Below are 23461 nucleotides of genomic sequence, written 5' to 3' on the forward strand. Positions count from 1 at the left end.
GGGTTGCATGGCTATAAATGTCTGTGAGAGATAGAAATTAGTATTGTGCCTATTTTGTAATCATCAAATTGGGGTAGGGTTGGAAAGACAAGTAATGTCAAGAAACACCTTAAATCAGAGACACGTTCAATTCACCGGTGAGAAATAGCTGCTGTTTTTCAGCAAAACAATCGTTTGTTGAAAGCTTAAATACAGCCAGACAAAGAAAACAAAGACAATTTTAGAATAAAAAGATTTTGCAAAAGTAAACATTCAACTCAGAAAGTTCCCAATCAGCACTTTTTTATCAGTCAGTTTCAAACAAGTAAGGCTTTGTTTGCTTTCACTCATGTAGTGTAATCATTTATTAAATTTGTGCATTTAATCATTTACAAACAAAGAAGAGATTTGATTTTTGACAAAAATAGATGCCTAGTCCATAAAAAATTTTTGTGAATTTTGCCAAAAATAGACGCATATACTCCAGTCCCAAGCCATTTTAAAAACCCCTATAAGAAAGGTGATAGGACAGATGTCAATAACTATCCACCTGTTTCACTGCTAACATCATTTTCCATAATTTTTGAGAAGGTATTCTAAAATAGTATCCGTTCTAAGCAACAATAATATCCTCAGCAAAGCACAATTCGGATTTCAGAAGAGTTGCTCTACTGAAAACGCCATTTATGCAATCATTCACCAAATTTTACAAGCATAAAATAAAAAAATAACACTAGTTGGTATTTTTTGTGACCTTCCTAAGGTCTTTGACAGTGTGAATCACAATATTCCTCTAGATGAACTGAGGTTTCATGGAATATGCTACAGACAACCAGTGAATAATGTCACATCTAATCAAAAGGGTGCAGAAAGTAGTACTTAGGAATTCAGTCGATGTAATCAGGGAAATGTCTACATCTGCATGTACACCCCAAAAGCCAGTGTGTGATGTATGGCAGAGGGTACCATGTATCAGATTCTTCTAATCATGTATAAGATTCCACAAGCCACAATCTTAGGTCTGTTGTTGTTCCTCATATATGTAAATGATCTTCAACCTAACATAGAACATGCAGAATTAGTTCTTTTTGCAGATGATACTAGCATTTTAATCAAATCAAGCATGCATACAGCAACATAAGAAATGCTAAACAATATCCTTAAAAGTATCATTGACTGGTTTTCTGCGAATGGTCTCACTCTCAGTTTAAAAAGGTGCATCTAGAGGTACAATGCCAAAGATAAATGTAGCACATGGTGAGGAAATAATAAGTAGGGTGGAAACTTCAAAATTTTTGGGTTGTCCACATTGATGGGAAGTTAAACAAGAAAAAAGATGTTTTGGATCTAAAACAACTAACTTCAGCCACATTTGCGCTTAAGAGTCATAGCGAATCTGGGGGACAGACAAACCACTTGAGGTGACATGTTTTGCATATTTTCATTCAATGATGTAATATGAAATAATGTTCTGGGGTAAGTCATCTTCAATTAAAAATATCTTTATTGTTCAAAAACATGCAGTTAGAACAATATGTGATTCTCACCAAAGATCACCTAGAGATATCTGTTTAAGAAACTGGGGATTCTGACTACTGCTTCACAGATACTTATTCCCTCATGAAGTTTTTTGGAAACAACTCACTACAGTTCAAAAGGATAATGATGTACACAATTACAATACCAGAAGGAAAAACAACATCCATTACTCCCAAGTGAAAAGGGGTGCACAACACTACAACTAAATTTTTTGGTTACTTATCCAGTGATATAAAATGTCTGATGACAGGGAGCAAAATAAATTTTGAAAACAAACTGAAAAAATGTCTCCTTGACAACTTCTTCTATTCTGTAGAACAATTTTTATTTGATGGTGGATAGGTATTACTATCATTTGTAAATGGTCAGCATGTAGCCATACTTACAAATGAATTTGTGATGTGAATGTAACATGACTCACTCCACATCATAACAATTGATTGTACAAATGATCCATGGAGCATGAAACTAACTAACTAAATTGCATTAACAGATAAATTGTTCTAGGCAGTTGTAACTGTAATATTTTACATTCTAACCCCAAGATAGTTTATCATCTAAATATATGAACAAGATCTTAAGAAACTAAAACTATGTGAAGGAGGCTTGTCTCTTAAAGTAAAAACCATCTGCAGAGTTTTGTTTTCATTCAGAAGAGACCCCTTTCACTCTAAACCAAATAGAGCATGAGTGATTGTATTTTCAATAGAAGTTTTATGGCTATTGATGTCATTACTATTGTGAAGAAAAGTTGTGTCATCTGCATATAGTAGAGGGCAAGTTAGCAAAGATTATCAGAAACAGGAAAGGTCCAGCTTAGATCCCTGTAGAACACCTACCATAACTTGAACTATACTGAACATTTCTTTGCCAATATAGACAACCTGCTACTGGCCTTATAAATGATATTATAATAGTTTAAAGCTGTTGTCTCTGAAACCATGAGAGATTTCTTTCTTAAACTGGTGTATGCTGTACACGGTCAAAGCCCTTGCTTAGATAATAAAAAGTAACTTGAATAAAGCCTCTGTCCTTGAGTACCTGAAGGAGGTATTTTATTACAAAGTCTATGACATCAACAGTTAGCCGGTTCCTCCTAAAACTGTACTGAGGTTCATTTATATGTTCTTAGATTTTCAGATAAATGTATTAACACCTTCTAATACTTTAGAGAATGCTGTAACTGTAGAAATTGACCTGAAACTTGAAGGAGAGTCTTTATCTCCATTTTTGTTTACTGGAAGTGTGGTAGACATTTAAGCAATATTCCTCCGACATAATCTTGTTTACACAATAATTTGAAGAATGCACACCCCAGTCTATTACCTTCTTCAATAAGTTGCAAGATATGTATATATTTCTACACTCTCTGACAATTTCAACTATTCTTATGGCGGAAACAGGTGAAACCTGAGAGGAAGTGAACACACTTGAATTTGTTGATTATCTACAGAAATTTTGTTCAAAATGTGTGTGAAATCTTATGGGACTTAACTGATAAGGTCATCAGTCCCTAAGCTTACACACTACTTAACCTGAATTATCCTTAGGACAAACACACACACCCATGCCCGAGGGAGGACTCGAACCTCCGCCGGGACCAGCCGCACAGTCCGTGACTGCAGTGCCTTAGACCGCTTGGCTAATCCCGCGTGGCAGAAATTTTGTGAAAGTGACTCTAATTAACTTGTATCACATTTGATAATAGTAGTTCCTACTTCTGATGTAATAAAAAAAAAACATTAAATTTTTGGGGAGAGAGATTAATTTTCTTATTTCTTGCATCATAGCCAGACCATTTATTAATCTCAATGCAGCTTTATACTTGTTGGATTTCTCAATGTCATTGAGATTATGTTCTTTTTTGGTCCCAGAATTAATTTTTTATACTCAATCCTGCTTTTAACATAGGCTAAACTGGCATGGTCAGTCTTCAAGGTACCACACATAGTGTGCAAATTGGTCAGATGTTTAGTATACCACTGATTTGGCAGTGTGGAGTTAAATTGCATATCCTTGTGGGAGAGTTCACAAAATGTCTAAGACATAGTTTGAGGACAAGAAAACTATCAGTATGGGTAAGTGGTAAGATCTCCGAACTAGTTCGTGGAATTCTTATATAAAAGGACTCAAGTTCCAGGGGCTATAAGGCCAATGAGAAAACATTCCACACCAGTTATGTGGAGCTCTCTTGAGGAAAGAGGAAATAATATTTCTGTCGACCATTAATGTTCTGGCTGTTAAATGAACGGATAAGAAAAAAATTACACTGCTCCTCAAAACTTCCTGTTAGATCAGAGTAGTGGTGGTGTGGTGCCTAAAAGTGGAAAAACAAAGCTTGGATGTTATCATTTTATTGATTACAACAAGAAATCTGCTTCTTAGAAGGTAATTGCTGTGTCTTTGATGTATCAATGTTGAATGAAGGCCTCATCTGTTAATTAACTGAGTCATTCAATCCCACATTGTGAGCCACAAATTCCATCATGAAGGGAGATGGGACAAGTCAAGTTCTGGATCCACATACAGAAACAGCAGGTTGTTTGTGCCAAGCATACTAAAATCAGTTATGAGTAGTGATAATCTCCTCACAGTGAGAATGATGGTAATTATTTCTATATTACTTTAAGCACTGACTGATCCATCGTCATTTTTCTGGCTAACAAGGGTTCCACGACCGTGGTGCTTGATCGTCGGGAGTATGTGGCTGAGGGACTGCGTCAGCTTTCAGACAACACTGCATACAAAGTTTGCCATGAACCTCCTGACCCCACCAACACCCCGCACCCCTACCTTCTACCTACTTCCTAAAATTCACAAACCCAAACATCCCGGCCGCCCCATTGTAGCTGGTTACCAAGCACCAAGAGAACGTATCTCTGCCTATGTAGATCAACACCTTCAACCCATTATATGCAGTCTCCCATCCTTCATCAAAGACACCAACCAGTTTCTCGAATGCCTGGAATCCTTACCCAATCTGTTACCCCTGGAAACCATCCTTGTAACCATTGATGCCACTTCCTTGTACACAAATATCCCGCACGTCCAGGGCCTCGCTGCGATGGAGCACTTCCTTTCACGCCAATCACCTGCTACCCTACCTAAAACCTCTTTCCTCATTACCTTAGCCAGCTTCATCCTAACCCACAACTTCTTCAGTTTTGAAGGCCAGACATATCAACAATTAAAGGAAACAGCCATGGGTACCAGGATGGTCCCCTCGTATGCCAATCTAGTTATGGGTCTCTTAGAGGAAGCCTTCTTGGTTACCCAAGCCTACCAACCCAAAGTTGGGTACAAATTTATTGATAGCATCTTCATGATCTGGACTCACAGTGAAGAAGAACTCCAGAATTTCCTCTCCAACCTCAACTCCTTTGGTTCCATCAGATTCACCTGGTCCTACTCCAAATCCCATGCCACTTTCCTCGATGTTAACCTCCATCTGTCCAATGGCCAGCTTCACACATCCATCCACATCAAACCCACTAACAAGCAACAGTACCTCCATTATGACAGCTGCCACCCATTCCATATCAAAAGATCCCTTCCCTACAGCTTAGGTCTTTGTGGAAAACGAATCTGCTCCAGTCCTGAATCCCTGAACCATTACACCAATAACCTGAAAACAGCTTTCGTATCCTGCAACTACCCTCCTGACCCGGTACAGAAGCAAATAGCTAGAGCCACTTCCTCATCCCCTCAAACCCAGAACCTCTCACAGAAGAACCCCAAAAGTGCCCCACATATGACAGGATACTTTCCGGGACTGGATCAGACTCTGAATGTGGCTCTCCAGCAGGGGTACGACTTCCTCAAATCCTGTTGCGAAATGAGATCCATTCTTCATGAAATCCTCCCCACTCCACCAAGAGTGTCTAACCTTCGTAACCTCTTGGTTCATCCCTGTGAAATCCCCAAACCCCCTCTGACTCCTACTCTTGTAATCACCCCCAGTGTAAAACCTGTCCCATGCACCCTCCCACCACCACCTACTCCAGTCCTGTAACCCGCAAGGTGTACACGATCAAAGGCAGAGCCACGTGTGAAAGCACTCACGTGATTTACCAAGTGACATGCCTACACTGTGAAGCCTTCTATGTGGGAATGACCAGCAACAAACTGTCCATTCGCATGAATGGACACAGGCAGACAGTGTTTGTTGGTAATGAGGATCACCCTGTGGCTAAACATGCCTTGGTGCACAGCCAGCACATCTTAGCACAGTGTTTCACCGTCTGGGTTATCTGGATACTTCCCACTGACACCAACCTATCAGAACTCCGGAGATGGGAACTTGCCCTTCAATATATTCTCTCTTCCCATTACCCACGAGGCCTCAACCTCCGCTAATTTCAACTTGCTGCCCCTCGTACCTCACCTGTCATTCAACAACATCTTTGCCTCTGTACTTCCGCCTCGACTGATATCTCTGCCCAACCTCTTTTCATTTACATATGTCTGCCTGTGTCTGTATATGTGCAGATGGATGTGGGTGTGTGTGCGAATGTATACCTGTCCTTTTTTGCCCCTAAGGTAAGTCTTTCCACTCCCGGGATTGGAATGACTCCTTACCCTCTCCCTTAAAACCCACATCCTTTCGTCTTTCCCTCTCCTTCCCTCTTTCCTGATGAAGCAACCATCGGTTGTGAAAACTTGAATATTTGTGTGTGTGTTTTTTATTTTATTGTGTCTATCAACATACCAGCACTTTCTCGTTTGGTAAGTTAAAGCATCTTTGTTTTTTATATGTATTTACTTTATAAATGTATTTACAAGAAAAACAGTTACCATAAAGAAACCAATGTTGCTCTTTTTAAGCTACTCAGCTGCTGCTTCAGTTCAGTACCTCAAACAAAGCATTGTGTAACTTAACCTAACCTAACCATAACACTATTATATACTAGCAAAGTCATGACCTATTTAATACAAACATTTCAGTTAAGCAAAATTTACACCTCTGAGTTCAAATATGATGATAAATTCCATCTACATCTTTACTCTGCAAACCAGTATGAAATGTATTGTAGAACATATTAGGATCTCTTCCCTCACCATCACACATGTGGAACATAGAAAAAATGGTTTCTTAAATGCCTTTGTAGGCTTTGTAATTAGTCCAATCTTGTTTTCAGCATCCCTAAGGGAGCAGTACATTGTGGGTTGTAGTATTCCTATATTTGTCCCGTAGTATTAGCTCTTCAGATTTTGTAAGTAGGCACTAGTGAGATACTTGGTGTCCATATTCAAGTGCCTGTCAGTTCAGGTATTTCGGCATTTACATGACATTTTCACATGAGTAAGAAAAAGCTGGTGATAATTTGTGTTACTCTCTTCTTGTCCATTCAAGCTGCCCTGTTACACCTGTTTGGTCAGGTCTCACACACTTGAGCCATATCATAGGATGGGTCACATGAGTGTTTTTTAAGCAGTCTCCTTTTTAGACTGAGTGCTTTTCCCCTGTATCCTGCCAATGAACCAGTCTGCCACCTGCTTTACCTGTAACTGAGCATATGTGATCACTCCATTACATATCACTACAAATTGTTACACCCTGGTATCTGTATGAACTGGCTGACTCCAGTTGTGATTCATTGCTATTTTGTTCAGACAATACTACATTCTTTGCATTTTGTGAAGTGTATAATTTTACATTTCTCAGTACTTGTGCAGCTTTTTTTCCAGATAATTCTTCATTATAGATAACCTCATCATCCACAAATTGCCTGAGGTTACTATTAAAATTTTCTGTCAGTGCCATTCATATGGAGTCCCAAACTATTCCACTGGAGCAAACCTGAAGTTACTTTTACAGTTATAGATAATCTTTCAAACAACAGAACAAACTGCATTATACCTACAAAGGAATCCTCAATCCAGTTTGATACCCCACATGATTAATAAGTGTTGGTGTGATACTGAGAGAAATGCTTCTAAAAGTCAAGAAACTCTGCATCTATCTGATTACCTTGATCCATGGTTTCCAGAACATTATGTGAGACAAGCACAAATCAGGTTTTGGATGACCAACGTTTCTGGAATCCATGCTGGGTAGGATGGAGAATGTCATCCTAATTCAGATACCTCTTTACATTTGAACTCTGAACGTGTTCTAAGATTCTATAGGACAGTTGGATGAGAACAATTTTGGATGGCAATTTTTTGAACCACTGTGTCGTACTGTCTTTCAAATACAGGCTACAGTTTTTTGTATGAGGGATCAGCGATATATTATGTTTAAAATGGAGGCTAACTCAGATGCAAATATAATATATGGAAATAAATATTTGTTTGTTCATCTTCTATGTGTTTATACCATTCATCTGATTGTGATGAAACTTTGGTGATTTGCTGTGTGTGCACCTGTGAAGGCTTCTAAGGGGATAAGAACCATTCACCTCCCATAGCATGTGATAGTAGTGAAAAGGAGTTGACATAGGAGAATAATTCAGGAATGTCTGGAGCAGTTTTAACCAAATCTCATATATATGTCTCTTGTTATTTGTATAGAGCTACAGTGATGTGTAGTATAACTACACTGCTCATATGGGAGGACATGGAATTGTGAAGCAATTACATAAAAATATTCAATAAATCCAATATTAAAACTAAATCCACAGATTTAGGGGTCACTAGGCTTATTGGTGACAGCCCCAATAAATTTTAACACCTAGAAGTGGGGATGTGTGGTGCAGGGGGGAGCAATGGCAGTGACATATCAGTATATCTGTGTATTGATTGAAACAATTTCTACCTAACTTGGTATGTGTATCAGTGGAGAAGTTACTGTGACAATAAGACACCACTAGTATCCCTGCAGCTGAGGGTCAGGATGAAAAGGGATAACATAAAAGTGTAACTCAGGAATGCTTGGAGGAATTTCAACCAAATTTTATACATACACTAGCTGGGGTACTCAGCTTCGCTTTGGGAGTTATGAGCCAAATTTTTCCATTCATGTATCAGAATCCTGGTGTTTGTCTACTGTATTTTTACACATTGCAAAGTTGGCTGATGTCCTTTTTTCCGATTACGATGTGTTTGTGTTTATTAAATTCTTTCATTGGGTCATAGTGGAATGCTTCATTTGTTAGGTTGTATTATGTACTGGTCCTCATCCACACTTCTCATAGGGTGATATTTTCATGGCTGGCTTGAGTTTTCAGTGTTTTATCATAAGATTGTGTCGCAATTCTTGATTCTTCAATCTGTTAATTTTGCTGTTTGGTTTCTCTGCTTCTCATGGGGCTTATTCTTGTTTGTTGGAAACTTAAATGCATTTCATACTCGTCGTGTGTATTTTTTTTTTTTCCATCATTTTGCTTCAGAACTGGCAAGATCTTCTCCTCTTTGACATTTGGGCATTGTCTAAAATATAAATCAAATCAACTTTTTATTGACAAATACACTAAGTAAACTTTACACACTGTTCATGCTTTATTGTCAGTTTATATTCAGTTACTGTATCACTTTGACTACTCACTTCACTGTTTAATTTTATTCGCTTACTACACTAGTTTTTCAGTTTCTCCCTTCATCACTGATAAGATACTGATGTTTGAACCCATGACAGGTCGTGCTTTATACACCCCTACCAATGGGTACCCCCACTAATGACAAATTCCAGAGCGTACCAAAATGACTTTGAGTGGTCCACAATGTTCAGTAACACTCCACAACATTCTAGAGTGTTCTGGAATGTTCCACAATGATCTGGGATGTTTCCGAACATTCTGGAATGTTCCAGAATGTTCCAGACTATTCATGAACATTCCAGAACATCCTACATCATTGTGGAACATTCCAGAACATTCTGAAATGTTGAAGAATGCTTTCTTATGTTCTGAAATATTCTCAGATACTCTAGAATGTTCTGGAATGTTCTAGAAATTTCTGGAGAGCGAAACTTCCCAGCCTTTATATCTTCAAAAGCACAACCTTCAGGTAAAAATGGGAACCTTTCTCATGGATTGCAGTAGAGGGCTACCATACTGTATAACTCCCTTCATCATACCAGGACTCGTTTCTGAGTTTTAGCGGCCTGCACATTGTACACTTACTATTATAGTATGCGCTATATTGATGACTCATTATTTGTATAAAAATATAAAAATACTGTAGGAATAGTAGCACTGTTTAGTTTTCTTATTTAATGTGATTCATGGAAAAGATAGAGATTGTCCAAAAAAAAAAAAAACTGACAAGCTTTAGGTACAGGTTCTTTACACCAAAACAGGAAAAAAAGTTCTAGTAGAAATGGGCATTAAAATGCATGCCTTAGAGCTGTGAGCACTTGTTCTACTTCAATACCAAGAAATACATCTCTCTTTACTTTCTGTAATTTTGGGAGGAGGCAGTAAAGACCAAAACAAGAAAAAAAAGTCTAGTAAAGATGGGCTCTAAAATGCATGCCTTAAGAGCTATAACCACCTCTTCAGTAGAAGTGATATGTTTCACTATTTTTCTTGTTTTGGTGTAAGGAACCTGTCTCTAAAGCTTGTCTGTGTTGTTTTGGGACAAGCTGTATATGTCTGACAAAACAGTTCATTACAATATTTTTCATTGAGTGCTTTAAATCAGTTGGTGCTCTTCTGAAACCAGTAACCATTTATGATATGAAAGGTACAACTAGAGGGTGGTGAAGTACACAGTCCTGCTCCTGCCCACATTGCCTGTTCTGGTCTGTATGATGTGGAGTTCCGAATTGTATGCCTGTGCCGTGATGGGACCTTACGTTTGCTTCGTCGGGGCTGGCAGCAGACTCGCACCTTAACAGAGCTTACAGCTCCTGCTGTTGGGTTGTTGTTAATGCCAGATGGTACATCAAGTATAATAGTAGCACTAATGGATAGTGCTTTGCATTGCTTTTCTAAGAAGGTAAGTAATTTCACATTAAATTTTCAATTGTATCTTTATGTTGCAGTGCCACTAAAAAGTTTGTTCCATTATTAAGGTGCTGCTAATTTGAGTCCTGTTAAATTATTCATTTAGATGCTGCAAATTATAAGTTCACAATTTTTTAATGTAATGCATCTGTAGCTGTAGGAAATTAGTACATACATATCTAAGAGTAGTATCTATTGTAAGAGAATGCTTTACAGCAACTGAGTTCAGCAAATATTAATATTTAGTTGAATAATATGCCATCATCTTTCTTCATTTAGCAGTGCTAGCTTTGTGTTACATTGGTGTTCACAAAATTATTAATTGCATATTATTTATCTGAAAAATTAATAAAATTTGTTTTGTGGTAGGATAGTAGTTTATAACAAGCTAAGCTAAACATTTTGTAGTTTAGTTGACTAATCTTGTGGAATCCAACTATTTAAAAACACTCTATCCTTACAAATTGTGGAAAATTTATCTTCTGTAAATAATTTTATTCATTTCTCATAATTATATTTTATTAGTTGATAATCTAGGTATAAATCAGCCAATTAATATATTACATGACAGTATTATCACTGAAAAATCTACATCTACACTAATAATAAAACTGTAAAACAATCATGTCTGTGTATTGAAAATATTTGCCAAAAACTGATGTGAGTGTGATGTAGGGAGTGTAATAGCATACAGCAACTTTCTGTCATTGTTTGAACACACTAGTCTCCAAAACTACTAGATGAATTTTCATGGGGTTTTCACAGGTAACTTGAGCATAGCTTGAGACAACATATAGGCTTTATTTAATCAAAATTGGATTATGCAAAAAAATCTTAATTTAAAGTTTTAGGAATCTGCTCAGCTTAGTAGTTCAGATGTTTGCAAGTAAAGCGATCATCACAGTGTATTGCACCAAAGAAATGAGAGGTAGAACTGTTAGTTTTGTAGTACACCAAAGAACCAATAGATGGTGCTCTTAGTTTTTTTTACGTCAGAGACAGAAGTATTTTCGGAAGTTTCTGTCGGTGACATAATTAATTGCTGCAATCTTATCTCTCTGAATGCAGACTAACATTGAATTTACTTAGCTGGATATGCAGATTTACTAATTTCACTTTGTTTATTAAAAACTTAACAAAACTGTTTTGCTTCTTTCAACAGATTTCATTTTTATTTGACCTCTTGGCTATTAAACAGGAATTTATTGAGTTTGCTCTATGATTTTGTTTATGAACAGAAATGCCTAGAATAAGGTCAAGTATTTCTCAATGCGCTAGAATGTCTGAAAGACTGAGGACTGTGCGGTCTCCAGAATCCAGTGAATTTCATGATGCAAGACTTTCTGAGGCTAAAGGATATCAAACTTTAACTCGATCTTTGGGAGCTTCTTTTAAAAGGGAGGCACAATGTAACTCCAATCAAGAACATCATGGATTACCTCTCTTCTCGCTACATATTATAAACAAGACGTCCAGCCATAGATACTTGGTGGTACCCATGCGAAACCGGCGCAGGTCACTAGTTGCAACATTTGTATTTTTTTTTTAAATAGTTCATAATAAATTTGTTAATTGTTGGATAATGAAGAATGGCATTGATTTTGGACAGTGCAGTGACTGCCACTACTGTTAGATGATAAGTGTCTATTGAAAAAAAGAACAGTTTACCACAGTAGTGTTACAGCCAGATCTGAAAGTTGATTATGGTCTAATCTGCTAAATAATGGTAAAGATGAAGAAGAAATTAGTCTTATGGTTTCCATTTAGGCATCTTCAGTAGCTTCAGTGCTCTGAAGACAAAACCAAACTTACAATTTAGGGCATAATGTGGGAGCTATGCATAGAAAAGAAAAGTTTAAGGCCATATTGCTAGGTGATATTCGTTGGAGTGATAACTGTTTGGGTGATGATAACAAGACAACTAATGTCATTTAGTAAAATGCAAGCAAGGCTTGAGATGTCACAGGTGATTTAAGCCCTTGGAGGAAATATTTCAGTAAAAAAGTTAAATGATAATAGTTTGAGCAGCAGGCAACAGTTTGGTTGACAACCTCATTTACACAACTGTGGATGGCATCAGGTACAAATGGAATGTAGTCCAATTACATTAGGTGATGCTGATGAAATTAGATTAGGAATTGAGACACTAAAAATAGTAAATTGGTTTTTATATTTTTGTAACAGAACAACTAACAATAGACAAAGTAGAGAGGATATTAAATGCAGACTGCTAATAGCAAGAACAGTGTTTCGGGAAAAGAAAAACAATTTATCATCTAATATCAATTTAAGTGTTAGGAACACTTTTCTGAAGGTATTTGTCTGGAGTATGTAGCCCTAGGAATGAAATGTGGATGATAAACAGTTCAGACAAGAAGAAAATAGGAGCTTCTGAAATGTGGTGCTAGAGAATACTGAATGTCAGAGACGTAGGTTGAGTAACTAATGGAGAGGTACCAAATTTCACAGGAAAATGAAAAGGTGAGTAGAGTTTTAATAGATGATATGCTTATCAGTTCATCACTTGCAGATCACTGAATTTGAACTGATACATCCATATGGATACTAGTTAACTCATATTACTGGAGAACCAGGTAAAGGAATGAGTTTACAGGTATACAGAAATAGGAATTAAGTCCTAGACCCTAAGCCATAATGGATATTTTATTAAATAGCTCTTTGAATGCTGTACCTCAATGGTAGATTTGCAAACACACAATGGCAGATTTGCAAATACACACAAGCACACTTACAGTTACAGACCAACAGCTGGCCACAGCTTATGTTTCATAAGTGAGCTTAAAGTTTGTTAAGAAATTAGAGAAATTAGGTCATAAGGATATGCAGTGTTAATTATAAATTCAATGTCTATGGAGACTTTAATGTTGATAACTGCGTCATAGGACTGACTGAGAATTGTTGATGTCAAATGTATGATTATTTGATTACAGTGAAGCTCTCAACAAAGACTAAATATCATAATACAACAGTCATTATCAACTTATTTTCAATGCCAACAATGTTCAGTGATTTAAATCTAAGAGCAATAATAAATGTTTCATCTGACAATGAAGGTCAAATGAAAAAAATAAAACTTTGTGAATAAACTGCTTTAAATGATTAACAAAGGGAAGAACAGCAAGGGTTTCAAGAGTCTGTCAACAGTGACATATGATAAACAAGTTTACATTGGAGAAGGAAGTCAGTTATGTCCTTTTATGGTAAACAGGTTTAGATTGGAGAAGGAAATCAGTTATGTCCTTTTTAAAAAACCATCTTGGCATTTGTTTTAAGCATTTGCTTAACAATATTAATGTGCAAAGTGTACAGCAACATCCTCCATTATATCTTAGCAAAAGATCTATCTGAGAACCCAGGAAAATCTGATCCTGTGTAAAATCAGTAAACAGGTCAAAGGCTTCTACCCAGACAAGCATCAACCAGTTTCATGTGGCAATAGAAGACAGCAAAAGGAAAGGCATATTAATAGGCATCCCTAGTGCAGACAAGCAACTGAAAGAGTTGAAAACAAATGTCACCGTGTTCAGATGGAATCCCAGGTTGCTTTGACAGTTTAGGTGATCCTGTAAATAAGAAGGGTAAAAGAGCAGACCTGCAAAGTTTCAGATCAATATCTTTAACGCTTGTTTGCCAAGAATTCTAAAACATATCCTGAGTTTGCATATAATGAATTTCCTTGAGACAAAAAAGCTTCTGCCTACAAATTAGCATACATTTAAAAAGAATCACTCATGTGAAACTCAGCTTGCCCTTTCCTCACAACATCCTGTGAACCATGGAGAAAGGACATCATGCAGCTTTCATATTCCTAGATTTCCAGAAAGTGTTTGACACAGTGTACCTCTACAGACTGTTAACAAAGTTCCAAGCAAATGGATTAGGTTCCCATATATGAGTGGCCTGAAGATTTCTTAAGAAATAGAACCCAGTATGTTGTCCTCAATGGTGGGTGTTCATTAGAGAAAAGGGTACCATCAGGAGTGCCCCAGGGAAGTGTAATAAGTCCACTCTTGTGTTCTGTATGTAGAAATGATATGATTAATAAGGTGAGCAGCAAACTACAATTCTTTGGTGATGACACTATAGTATAAAGGAGAGTTTCATTGTTGAGTGACTGTAGAACAACACAGCATTTATAGTTGATGCGATGAATGGTAGGTTGCTCTGAATGTAGAAAAATGTTAGATAATGCAGATGAGTAAGAAAAACAATTTTCAAATATTCTAATGCAGTATTAGTAGTGTGCTGGTTAACACAGTCATGTCAATTAAATATTTAGGCACAACACTGCAAAGTGATATGAAGTGCAATGTGCACAAAAGGACAATAGTAGGAAAGGTGAATGCTTGACTTTGGTTTATTGGGGGAATTTTAGGCAAGTGTAGCCCATCTATAAAGGAGACTGAATATCAAACACTTGTGCAACCCATTTTTGAGTACTGCTCAAGTGTTTGGGATCCCCACCTGGTCAAATCAGAGGAAGATATGGAAGCAATGCAGAGGCATGCTGCTACATTTGTTACACGTAAGTTTCATCGACAAGTAAGTGTTACAGAGATTCTAAGTGAACTCAAATGGGAATACTTGGAGGGAAGAGAACTTTTTTTGACAGACTATTGAGAAAATTTAGAGAACAAGCATTTGCAGCTGACTGCTGAATAATTGTGTTGTCATCAATGTACTTTTTGTGTACGGACCACAAGGACAAGATAAGAGAAATGAGGGCCCATATGAAGGCATATAGATAGTCATTTTTCCCTGGATAGGAAACCCTCCTCTTCTAGACCGCGATTCCAGTTTCTTAACAACTGCAGCACCTCACTTGGGTTTAAATGATAAAAGGAAAGGCACCATACCCAATGACTCAAGCCGTGTGTAGAGAGAGATTACAGAAAGAACACTGTGAAGAAATGTTCAAAGTAGGTATTGTAGGTACAAATTTATAACATATTCTTACAGAATGTTAAGTCTCATTTGATGCTTAAAGCAAACAAGGGTATAATTAAACAGGAGCAGCAAAATTAGATCACATGGAATTTAGTGTATGTAATATGTTATTTATTTGTATGTGCAATCAGAAGTCTTTTGTTTTCACATTTTTTCCTTACTTACTTAATTTCTTTATTTTATGTCAGTGCTTTGGTACTTACTCAAATTTAGTGACTTATTTCTTGTCTGAGTAGCTCTGATTCACAGTTTGGCTAGTAAATAAATACAACAGGTATTTATCACAGGGACGCAGACAGTGGAAACTACAAATGGAAAAGAATATCACAGCAATTGGTAGTGTTCATTTGCCTCAGCAAGGACTGTGCTTAGTGGCAGTTGCTCTCTCAGGTGGCTTGGTTAAACTATATTCTGGTCAACAGCTTGTCGATACTATTGCAACTCCTGACACAGTCGCAGCATTAAGGTTTGGTCGCTTTGGACAGGAGGAGAACAGCTTAGTTCTCATTACTGTTGGTAAGTATTTAATAACCATGAGACTAGATTTTACTTTATTTTTGTTATGTTTCACTTCAGTACATAAGTTCTGTTCCTCCCCCAAATGTTGGGTGTTTCAATGCTGCCAGACCACTGAATGCAATTGGGAGAACTACAGAATAGTGAATGGCAACAATAAGAAGAGTAATCAGTTCTTCCTTTATTAAGAAATATATTGAAAATAAGAATCCCATTTAGTGGGAGATAAAGTCATAAGGAATATATGCATACCTCCCATGACCATTAGATCTCAATTACTTGTGCCTTTCTGTTGCATACCCAGATCATTGTTTGACTTTGTTTAAATTCCTCTGCTCAACAGGCATGTCTCTCTTAACGCTGCACTTTAAGAAACATCACTTACCTGTTGTACTTTACATATCTTTTTATTTCTTCCTCATTATTTTTTATTGATAGAGTGCTCCGCTACCGACAGAGTTTTGCTGCATGACCGTGTTCCCTGCAAGCACAACTTTGGGTGTCGACACTGATTTTGGATGAAGCATGACATCCTTTCCTTTCCTATACCAGTTTGTTTAGTCTGTCAAGCTTTTTAAGAATCCTGTGTAAAAGTGGAAAACCAGTTTTCTGCCCTTCCAGATGGTGCTGTGACAGTTCCTACTTTGTATTCCATTTCTCTTCCTAAAATACACTCAACTACTTGAAAGTCTCTTTGAGTTTGGTGCTGGATCCTAAAACAACTTGACTCGATATTTCGATGATCCAACTGGTCGCCATCTTCATAGCGAATGCTGCTTCAGCTGATGAATCCCGCTGAGAACTGACGCCAGGCTGCAAATCAGTGTCCTATATAGGCACTTCGGTGTGGCCCTGAGTGCGATATATCATTGCTGCCAGTGTCTACTAATGGCGGTGCCACTTCCCTGTCTTGGAGGGCAGCAACCATGATGGGCAGCGCATGCACCGGGTACTGAACAGTGGACTATATAGGACGTTGATTTGCAGCCTGGCATCAGTTCTCAGCGGGACTCATCAGCAAAAGCAGCATTCTCCACGAAGATAGCGACCAGTTGGATCACTGAAATATCGAGTCAAGTTCATTTTAGGATCTGGCAGCAAACTCGAAGAGACTTTCAAGACTTATTATGCTGTATTATGTTGTATGTTGAAAACTTATTTTTGAGCAGTCATGTGTCTCAGTATTAATAGTTTCTCAGAATGTGAACAAATAAGGCAAAGCCTGTTTAATTCCTACACACTGATTACTAAACATATGTTGCAAGTTCATAATGAGTTTCTTTTGCATTTGAGTAAGTCTTTCTACTGTAGTAAGTGTGTTAATTTATAAAAGAAATCAATTATCATCTAGTCTCAGAGGTAGCGTTTCCCAAACATTTTTATAGTAAAATCTATTTCAAATTCACTCCATCTCGTACTGCAACTAGAGTCACATCTTTCCTTCCTAATATTGTGATGAAAGGGAAAATTATCTGCAATTGAAATAATGGCTTTATTTCTTTTAGTGGCACTGAAGTCTAGTCAGAAGTCACCAACTACTCTGACAAATGATATCAGTACTTTCATATATGAAAATCTCTTTTCACTTAAACACTTATAACAATAAACTCTTATTTCAGTTCACTTGAGACTCACAGAAAATGTAATTAACACCCTGCTCCCTTCCAAAGTACCAATCCCAAATGAACATAAAATGCCCTAGAAGTAATTCCCATTATAATCTGCTTGAGCTGAACAGCACTAGCTATAATTTGTTGTAAACTTTACAGAAGTGGGCTACAGTAACCACTTCCACCTGTTTACATGTAACTTCATTCATTTCACATCCCACTGTGTGTGTGTGTGTGTGTGTGTGTGTGTGTGTCCAAGAAAAATTACATTTTGAAAAAAATGGCATCAAAGAAACAGTGTGCCAAAGCAGTGCTCTCATCAAAAAGTCAAAAGTTTGTGGGAATATTAGCATCACTGACCAGAGAAAACTACATGCAGTCTTATATCTGACAGTTGATGGTAGCAGCAGTTCGTTCTGTAACTCGAGTGTGTTATGTCATGTATTCTTGTATGTATTGAGTTTCTATAAAATACTGTGTGTTGTATTCTCTGTATCACTATGTTATCTGTCATTTGCTATCACCGAAGTTCCACAAGTTCAAAAGTTTGACATGTAAGAAAAGAGAAAAACATATTATCAAAATTATCTTATGTGTTAAGTATAATTTCTGCCTATGTGAAGAATGTGCAGAAATAACTCTGGACTTCATAAGCAATGATTGTCCTTAGACATGCCGTGACTGTTTACGGATAGAAACAGCAGAATTACAGAGTGCAGTGAACTCAAGAGATGAAACTATTAAATTACTTCAAAGCAACATAGAAACACTTGAAATTGAAATATTACCACTAAAGAAAATAAATGCTAATCTAGGGACCAAACCAATGTCTTGTGTTTGCAAAAAGTAAGAACCAAACTCATTGTGCCCGACACTAAATAAATTGTGGCCAGTGTTTCTGATGATGTTACAACAAATGAACTACTCCGGAAAGCAGTATTCAAATACAAACGGAAGACAGTGAAGCACAATAAAAGAAAAAAAATGGCGTTGACATTAAAGCATCAAAATCGTGAGATGAAACCATATTACCCAAGAAATATCTGATGATAGGTGATGCTCTGTTAAAAAATGTACTAGTTCCACACTGCTAAGTCAACATTTCTCCTGAGATTAAAACTAGCCAACACAATTAATACATTAAAAATATTGCAACATTGAAAACAGGGTGCACAAATAAATCCAGTGCAATCCAGTCAATATTATAATAAGGTATTCAGTCATGACACAATGGTTCTATATAAATAGTAGTAAACAAGAACCTACCAATAAAACTAGAAACTTGATTCATTAGCAAAAAGTGTTTATGCATATTGTAAATAGGATGTTGGTAAGTGAGAAATACACCTGCAAAATAAGCAGTGGCATAAGAAAACAATGCAAGAGGATCAGAGCAATATTCTTCAACAAAAAAAAAATTTAAATAATAAATATTTAGTTAGGGATGGTTTTCATTTGAGTATACTAGACACTGCATCTTCAAGTAAAATGTGTATCTGCAAGAACATAAACAGGGGAACCTGTTGGGCATGGTAAATTACATAGTAAACAGAAAAATGTCCATAATTCTGCAGCATCTAAAACTCATACATCACAGAAAAGTTATGAAAAGGTTGACATTTGGTAGAAACATCCTGAAGAAACGAAAACAAATAGGTTTCATTAAAGTGCTACATCAAAATATTCAGTACCTAAACAACAAGTACATACAATTACAGCAAACACTAAGCGAGGAAAATGTAGATGTGATCATTCTTACAGTACCGTACATAGCCTGTCGAATTATTTAATCACTGTGACTAAACCTGACAGCTATACTCTGTCCAGTAAAAATGGTGGCTTTACCATGTAATGTAAAGACCACCTAAATTTCATAAAACTGCATCTCATCACAGAACTCATTGTAGAAGCAATATTTGAAATTTCAGGAATAAAGCTAATGGTAAACAAAATACCCTTGATTGTTGCAGGTTTGTACAGATCTCCTAGTAACATAGTTGATGATTTCTTAAAAAACATGGAAAAATGATTGACATTGCATGTAGGAAATGTAACAACATGGGTATGGATTTAGGTGGTGATTTTAATATAGATTCTGTAAAGCATTTTAAGATTAGGGAGTTAAATGATATTCTGCATAATTATGTTTTGTCATACTGAGTTGATGGGCCAACTACAAGGGCAGACCTAAAAGAAACCTGACTCCGAGGGCGCTGCCACTCGAAGACGTAGTGCAGGGTTCTCATGCTAGATGGTGTTAGTAGAGACCTTCAAGAAACAGCTGTGCAGATGGAGTCAGTGTAGAGCTGAATGTGCAAGTGTGGTATTGTTTTTCTCTGACTGTTGGCGGGTTACCTCTGCGAAGTCGTTATGGCAACTTTAAAAGAACAAATAGTGTGTGTTAAATTTTGTTTCCTGCTTAAAAAAAACTGCAATGGAGACACACCAAATGCTTCAGGAAGCTTTCCAGGAGGACGCTATGAGCTGCACACGGGTTTTCGAGTGGTTTGGGCACTTTAAACGTGGTGAGATGTGTGTTGAAGACCAAGCTCATTCTGGACGCCCTTCAATATCACGAAATGAGGAGAACATTGAAAAGGTCCGCCAAAAGATCAACGAGAATCTTCGCCAAATGATCGACCAAATTTCAGCAGAGACAGGAATCAGTTGGAGCTCGTGCCAGCGGATTTTGAGTGAGGATTTGCACATGAGATGTGTTGCTGCTAAATTTGCTCCACACCTTCTCACACAGGAGCAAAAAACCATCCGCATAAATGTGTGTCAGGACTTGAAAACAGAGATTGCATGTGGTACAAACTTCTTGAACAAAGTCATTACAGGGGATGAGAGTTGGTGTTATGGGTATGACCCAGAAACCAAGCAAGTGTCAAGCCAGTGGAGGACTCCCAAATCTCCCAGACCAAAAAAGGCAGGCAAGCGAGGTCAAATGTGAAGACAATGATCATTATCTATTTTGATGTTCATGGAATTGTGCATCAGGAATTCGTACCCCCTGGCCAGACTGTTTACCAGCACTTTTTCTTGGATGTTTTAAGGCATCTGCGAGAGGATGTGAGGAGGAAATGCCTGGAACTTTGGCGATCAGGTGACTGGTTTCTGCATCACGACAATGCTCCAGCACACACGGGCTTACAAGTGACCCACTATTTGGCATCTCAGAGCTGGTCTGTCGTTCCCCACGCTCTGTATTCGCCAGACCTAGCCCCATGCGACTTTTTCCTATTTCCATGAATGAAAAAAATGCTAAAAGGGGAGCGTTATGACGATATGGAGGCGGTAAAAACAGCTTCGCAAAGGGCACTGGACAATATCAAACTTGAAGAGTTCCAAACATGCTTCCAACAGTGGGAAAAGAGACTTGACAAGTGCATCGCATGTAATGGAGAGAATTTTGAAGGTGACAAGTAATTTTGTAGAAAGGTTCATCAATAAATTTTTATGACAACAAGACTAAGTAGAAGCACCTCTAGCTACATAGATCACATTTACACCAATTTAGATAACTTTGGAGTTGATATAATAAACTTTCACCTAATACACTATTCACAAAGTACGCATGAGGATAAGGAAAATGAATGTGTAATTGAAAGCTCTTTAGAGATGTTAGTCTTCATTGCAGTCTGAGACATGAATTAATGTACAAGGTGGACCATAACTCAATTGTCACTCACAATTCCTAGACATTGTTTTGTGTAGTGTAGTGGTAGTCAGTTTTGTGCTTGACTAATGTGTAGTATCCATAAGACAGGTAACAGTAGCAGTTTTAGGATATGTGTGTGTTGTTATCTGAGCAACACTGAAGAGAAAGTTAACTATAGAACAGCATGTATTTGTTTTGCAAACTTTATGGAATATGACCATAGTACAGTGATGTTTGTGATTTGTCTGTGAAGTGGTCTCCACACATCCAACTCTCATCTTGACAAGGTATTCACAAATTAAATTTAAGAGGTGAAGAGAATGGGTTAGTATTGGAAATTCCTCATTTGGGTAGGCAAAAGTCTGTGTCCATTATTACAGACGAGAAGCTTAATGTTGTTGCACAGGCTTTTGTGCAATTACTGACTCAATCTCAGAGAACATCTTCGAAGGAGTATGGAATAGCAAAACAAGTGTATAAGGATTCTGAAGAGCTGAAATTGAGACTGTATAGGTCTACTTTACTACAAGGCTAAACAAAGATGTTCCAAACACTCATAGGGAACTCTGCAAGTGTTCACAGTCTGACAAGAAGTCAGTCCCAAGTTTTAGAAGAGCATTCTTTGGAGTGACGAAGTGACTTTCAGGTTGAATGGCATCATGAACAGACATATCTGTGTCTACTGAAATTCTGCATCTGCAGCCTGTTAAGAAAAAGCTGATATGGCAACAAGATAGAACAACCTTATGGAGTTATTGTGAGGTTTGATGAATGGATTAGCAGTGTAAAAAATTGATTGTAATCCATGAAGATACATAATATTGAACATTTGAAGAAATGAATCCAATCAGAATTTGAAAACCTACAGTCCCAGAAGGTATGTCACAAAATTTGTAAATCATCATTGAAAAAACGCAGTGTTTGCTTAGAACAGTACGGAAACCACTTTGAGCATCTTTTGTAAGTTCATTGAACTCTTCATGTATTTCTGTATTGATAATAAATTTGTACTTTCATTTATTTAGTATTTATGCCCCAAGCACATTTTGGACAACTGACCTACGGCCCCCGTATGTCATCCAGAAAATGCTGCAGATTAGTGGAATAATTTTTGTAACACTTTCTGTGCCTATTTCATTATCACATGTCCAATTACTGTCAAAAAGAAAACTGTTCACAACAATGTAAGACTGCCATCTGAATATTACTTGGAAAATGTACACTGCTCTACAAAACTGAAGGACAAGGTAGGTAAAGTAACTCAGTGGATATGAATGAAAGTGCAGGATCATATTGCCAGGGGCCTCCCAACCATGCACAGAAAACTGGACGTCACATGGCACGAGGTCAGCATGACTATAATAACATGGCTCAGAGACAACTTTTGAATGACTTAACATGGGAAAGATTCATCAGGATACTGGAAGAAGGAGGAAGTGTGACAACTGTCACACTTGTATTCCGTATTGCTCACATCATTTCTTCATGTGTATGGGGAATGTTCTAAACCACAGGCACTTTTTCCCAAATGAGATAAGGTTGTTGACTATGGTCAACTCCAGTAGTAAATGATTGCTATACTATGCAGTGGGTGAGAAGGGACCCACACCAAACAGCAGATGCAATTGCATCACATTTAACAGGACTGAAAGCTGAAAGTCACACTCCACAGTGATCTGGTGTCTGCATGGGGTGGGGGTCTCCTTATGTGACAACCTGTACATTCTGTTGACACCTGCACATAGGCGGTATTGTTTGGGATGGTGCCAAGAACATAGGGACTGGACCAACGAGTAGTGGCATCATGGGCTTTTCCTGGATGAGAGTGGTTTCAGTCAGAGAAGGGTTCTGGATGCATCCTCATATGACAAGAGGTGGGAACACCTATGGCACCCAGGAACATGGTTGAAGATGATTGTTTTGGTGGTCCAGGTGTGACTTCATTTTCATGGATGCCAATGTGTGACAGCATTGAACGGTGCAGGAGAAAAAGTTCTTGGAACAAGTGAATAGTCAGTGAATGGATTGGCCTGGCTGTTCTCCCAGCTCAGATCCCTCCAGATACATGTGGGAAGCATTGGAGAGATATGCTGCAGCACATCCACATGCACCAACAACCATTCAGCACTTGTCATCTACACTGGTTGTGGAATGGAACGCCCCTCCCTCCACAAGAACTCCTTAACCATCTTTGTGGCCTGCACAGGAGCATGTTGTAGAGCAAGCATTGCCATCCACGGTGATCATCCTTGCTACTGTAGACATGTCCCATTTTTTGAAATGTCCAGGGTACCATCATA

General features: G+C 37.7%; 1 protein-coding gene across 1 annotated transcript in view; it reads left to right on the forward strand.

Moving 5' to 3' along the window:
- LOC126474998 (Bardet-Biedl syndrome 1 protein homolog) overlaps positions 1–23461 on the forward strand; it is a 142545-nt gene that overhangs the window by 89825 nt on the left and 29259 nt on the right. The window contains exons 7-8 of the mRNA XM_050102537.1: positions 10144–10398; positions 15662–15890. Coding sequence (XP_049958494.1) covers positions 10144–10398; positions 15662–15890 — 484 coding nt within the window. The remainder of the gene's footprint in view (positions 1–10143; positions 10399–15661; positions 15891–23461) is intronic.

This window comes from Schistocerca serialis, chromosome 4 (assembly GCF_023864345.2).
Source record: "Schistocerca serialis cubense isolate TAMUIC-IGC-003099 chromosome 4, iqSchSeri2.2, whole genome shotgun sequence".
Lineage (NCBI taxonomy): Eukaryota > Metazoa > Arthropoda > Insecta > Orthoptera > Acrididae > Schistocerca > Schistocerca serialis.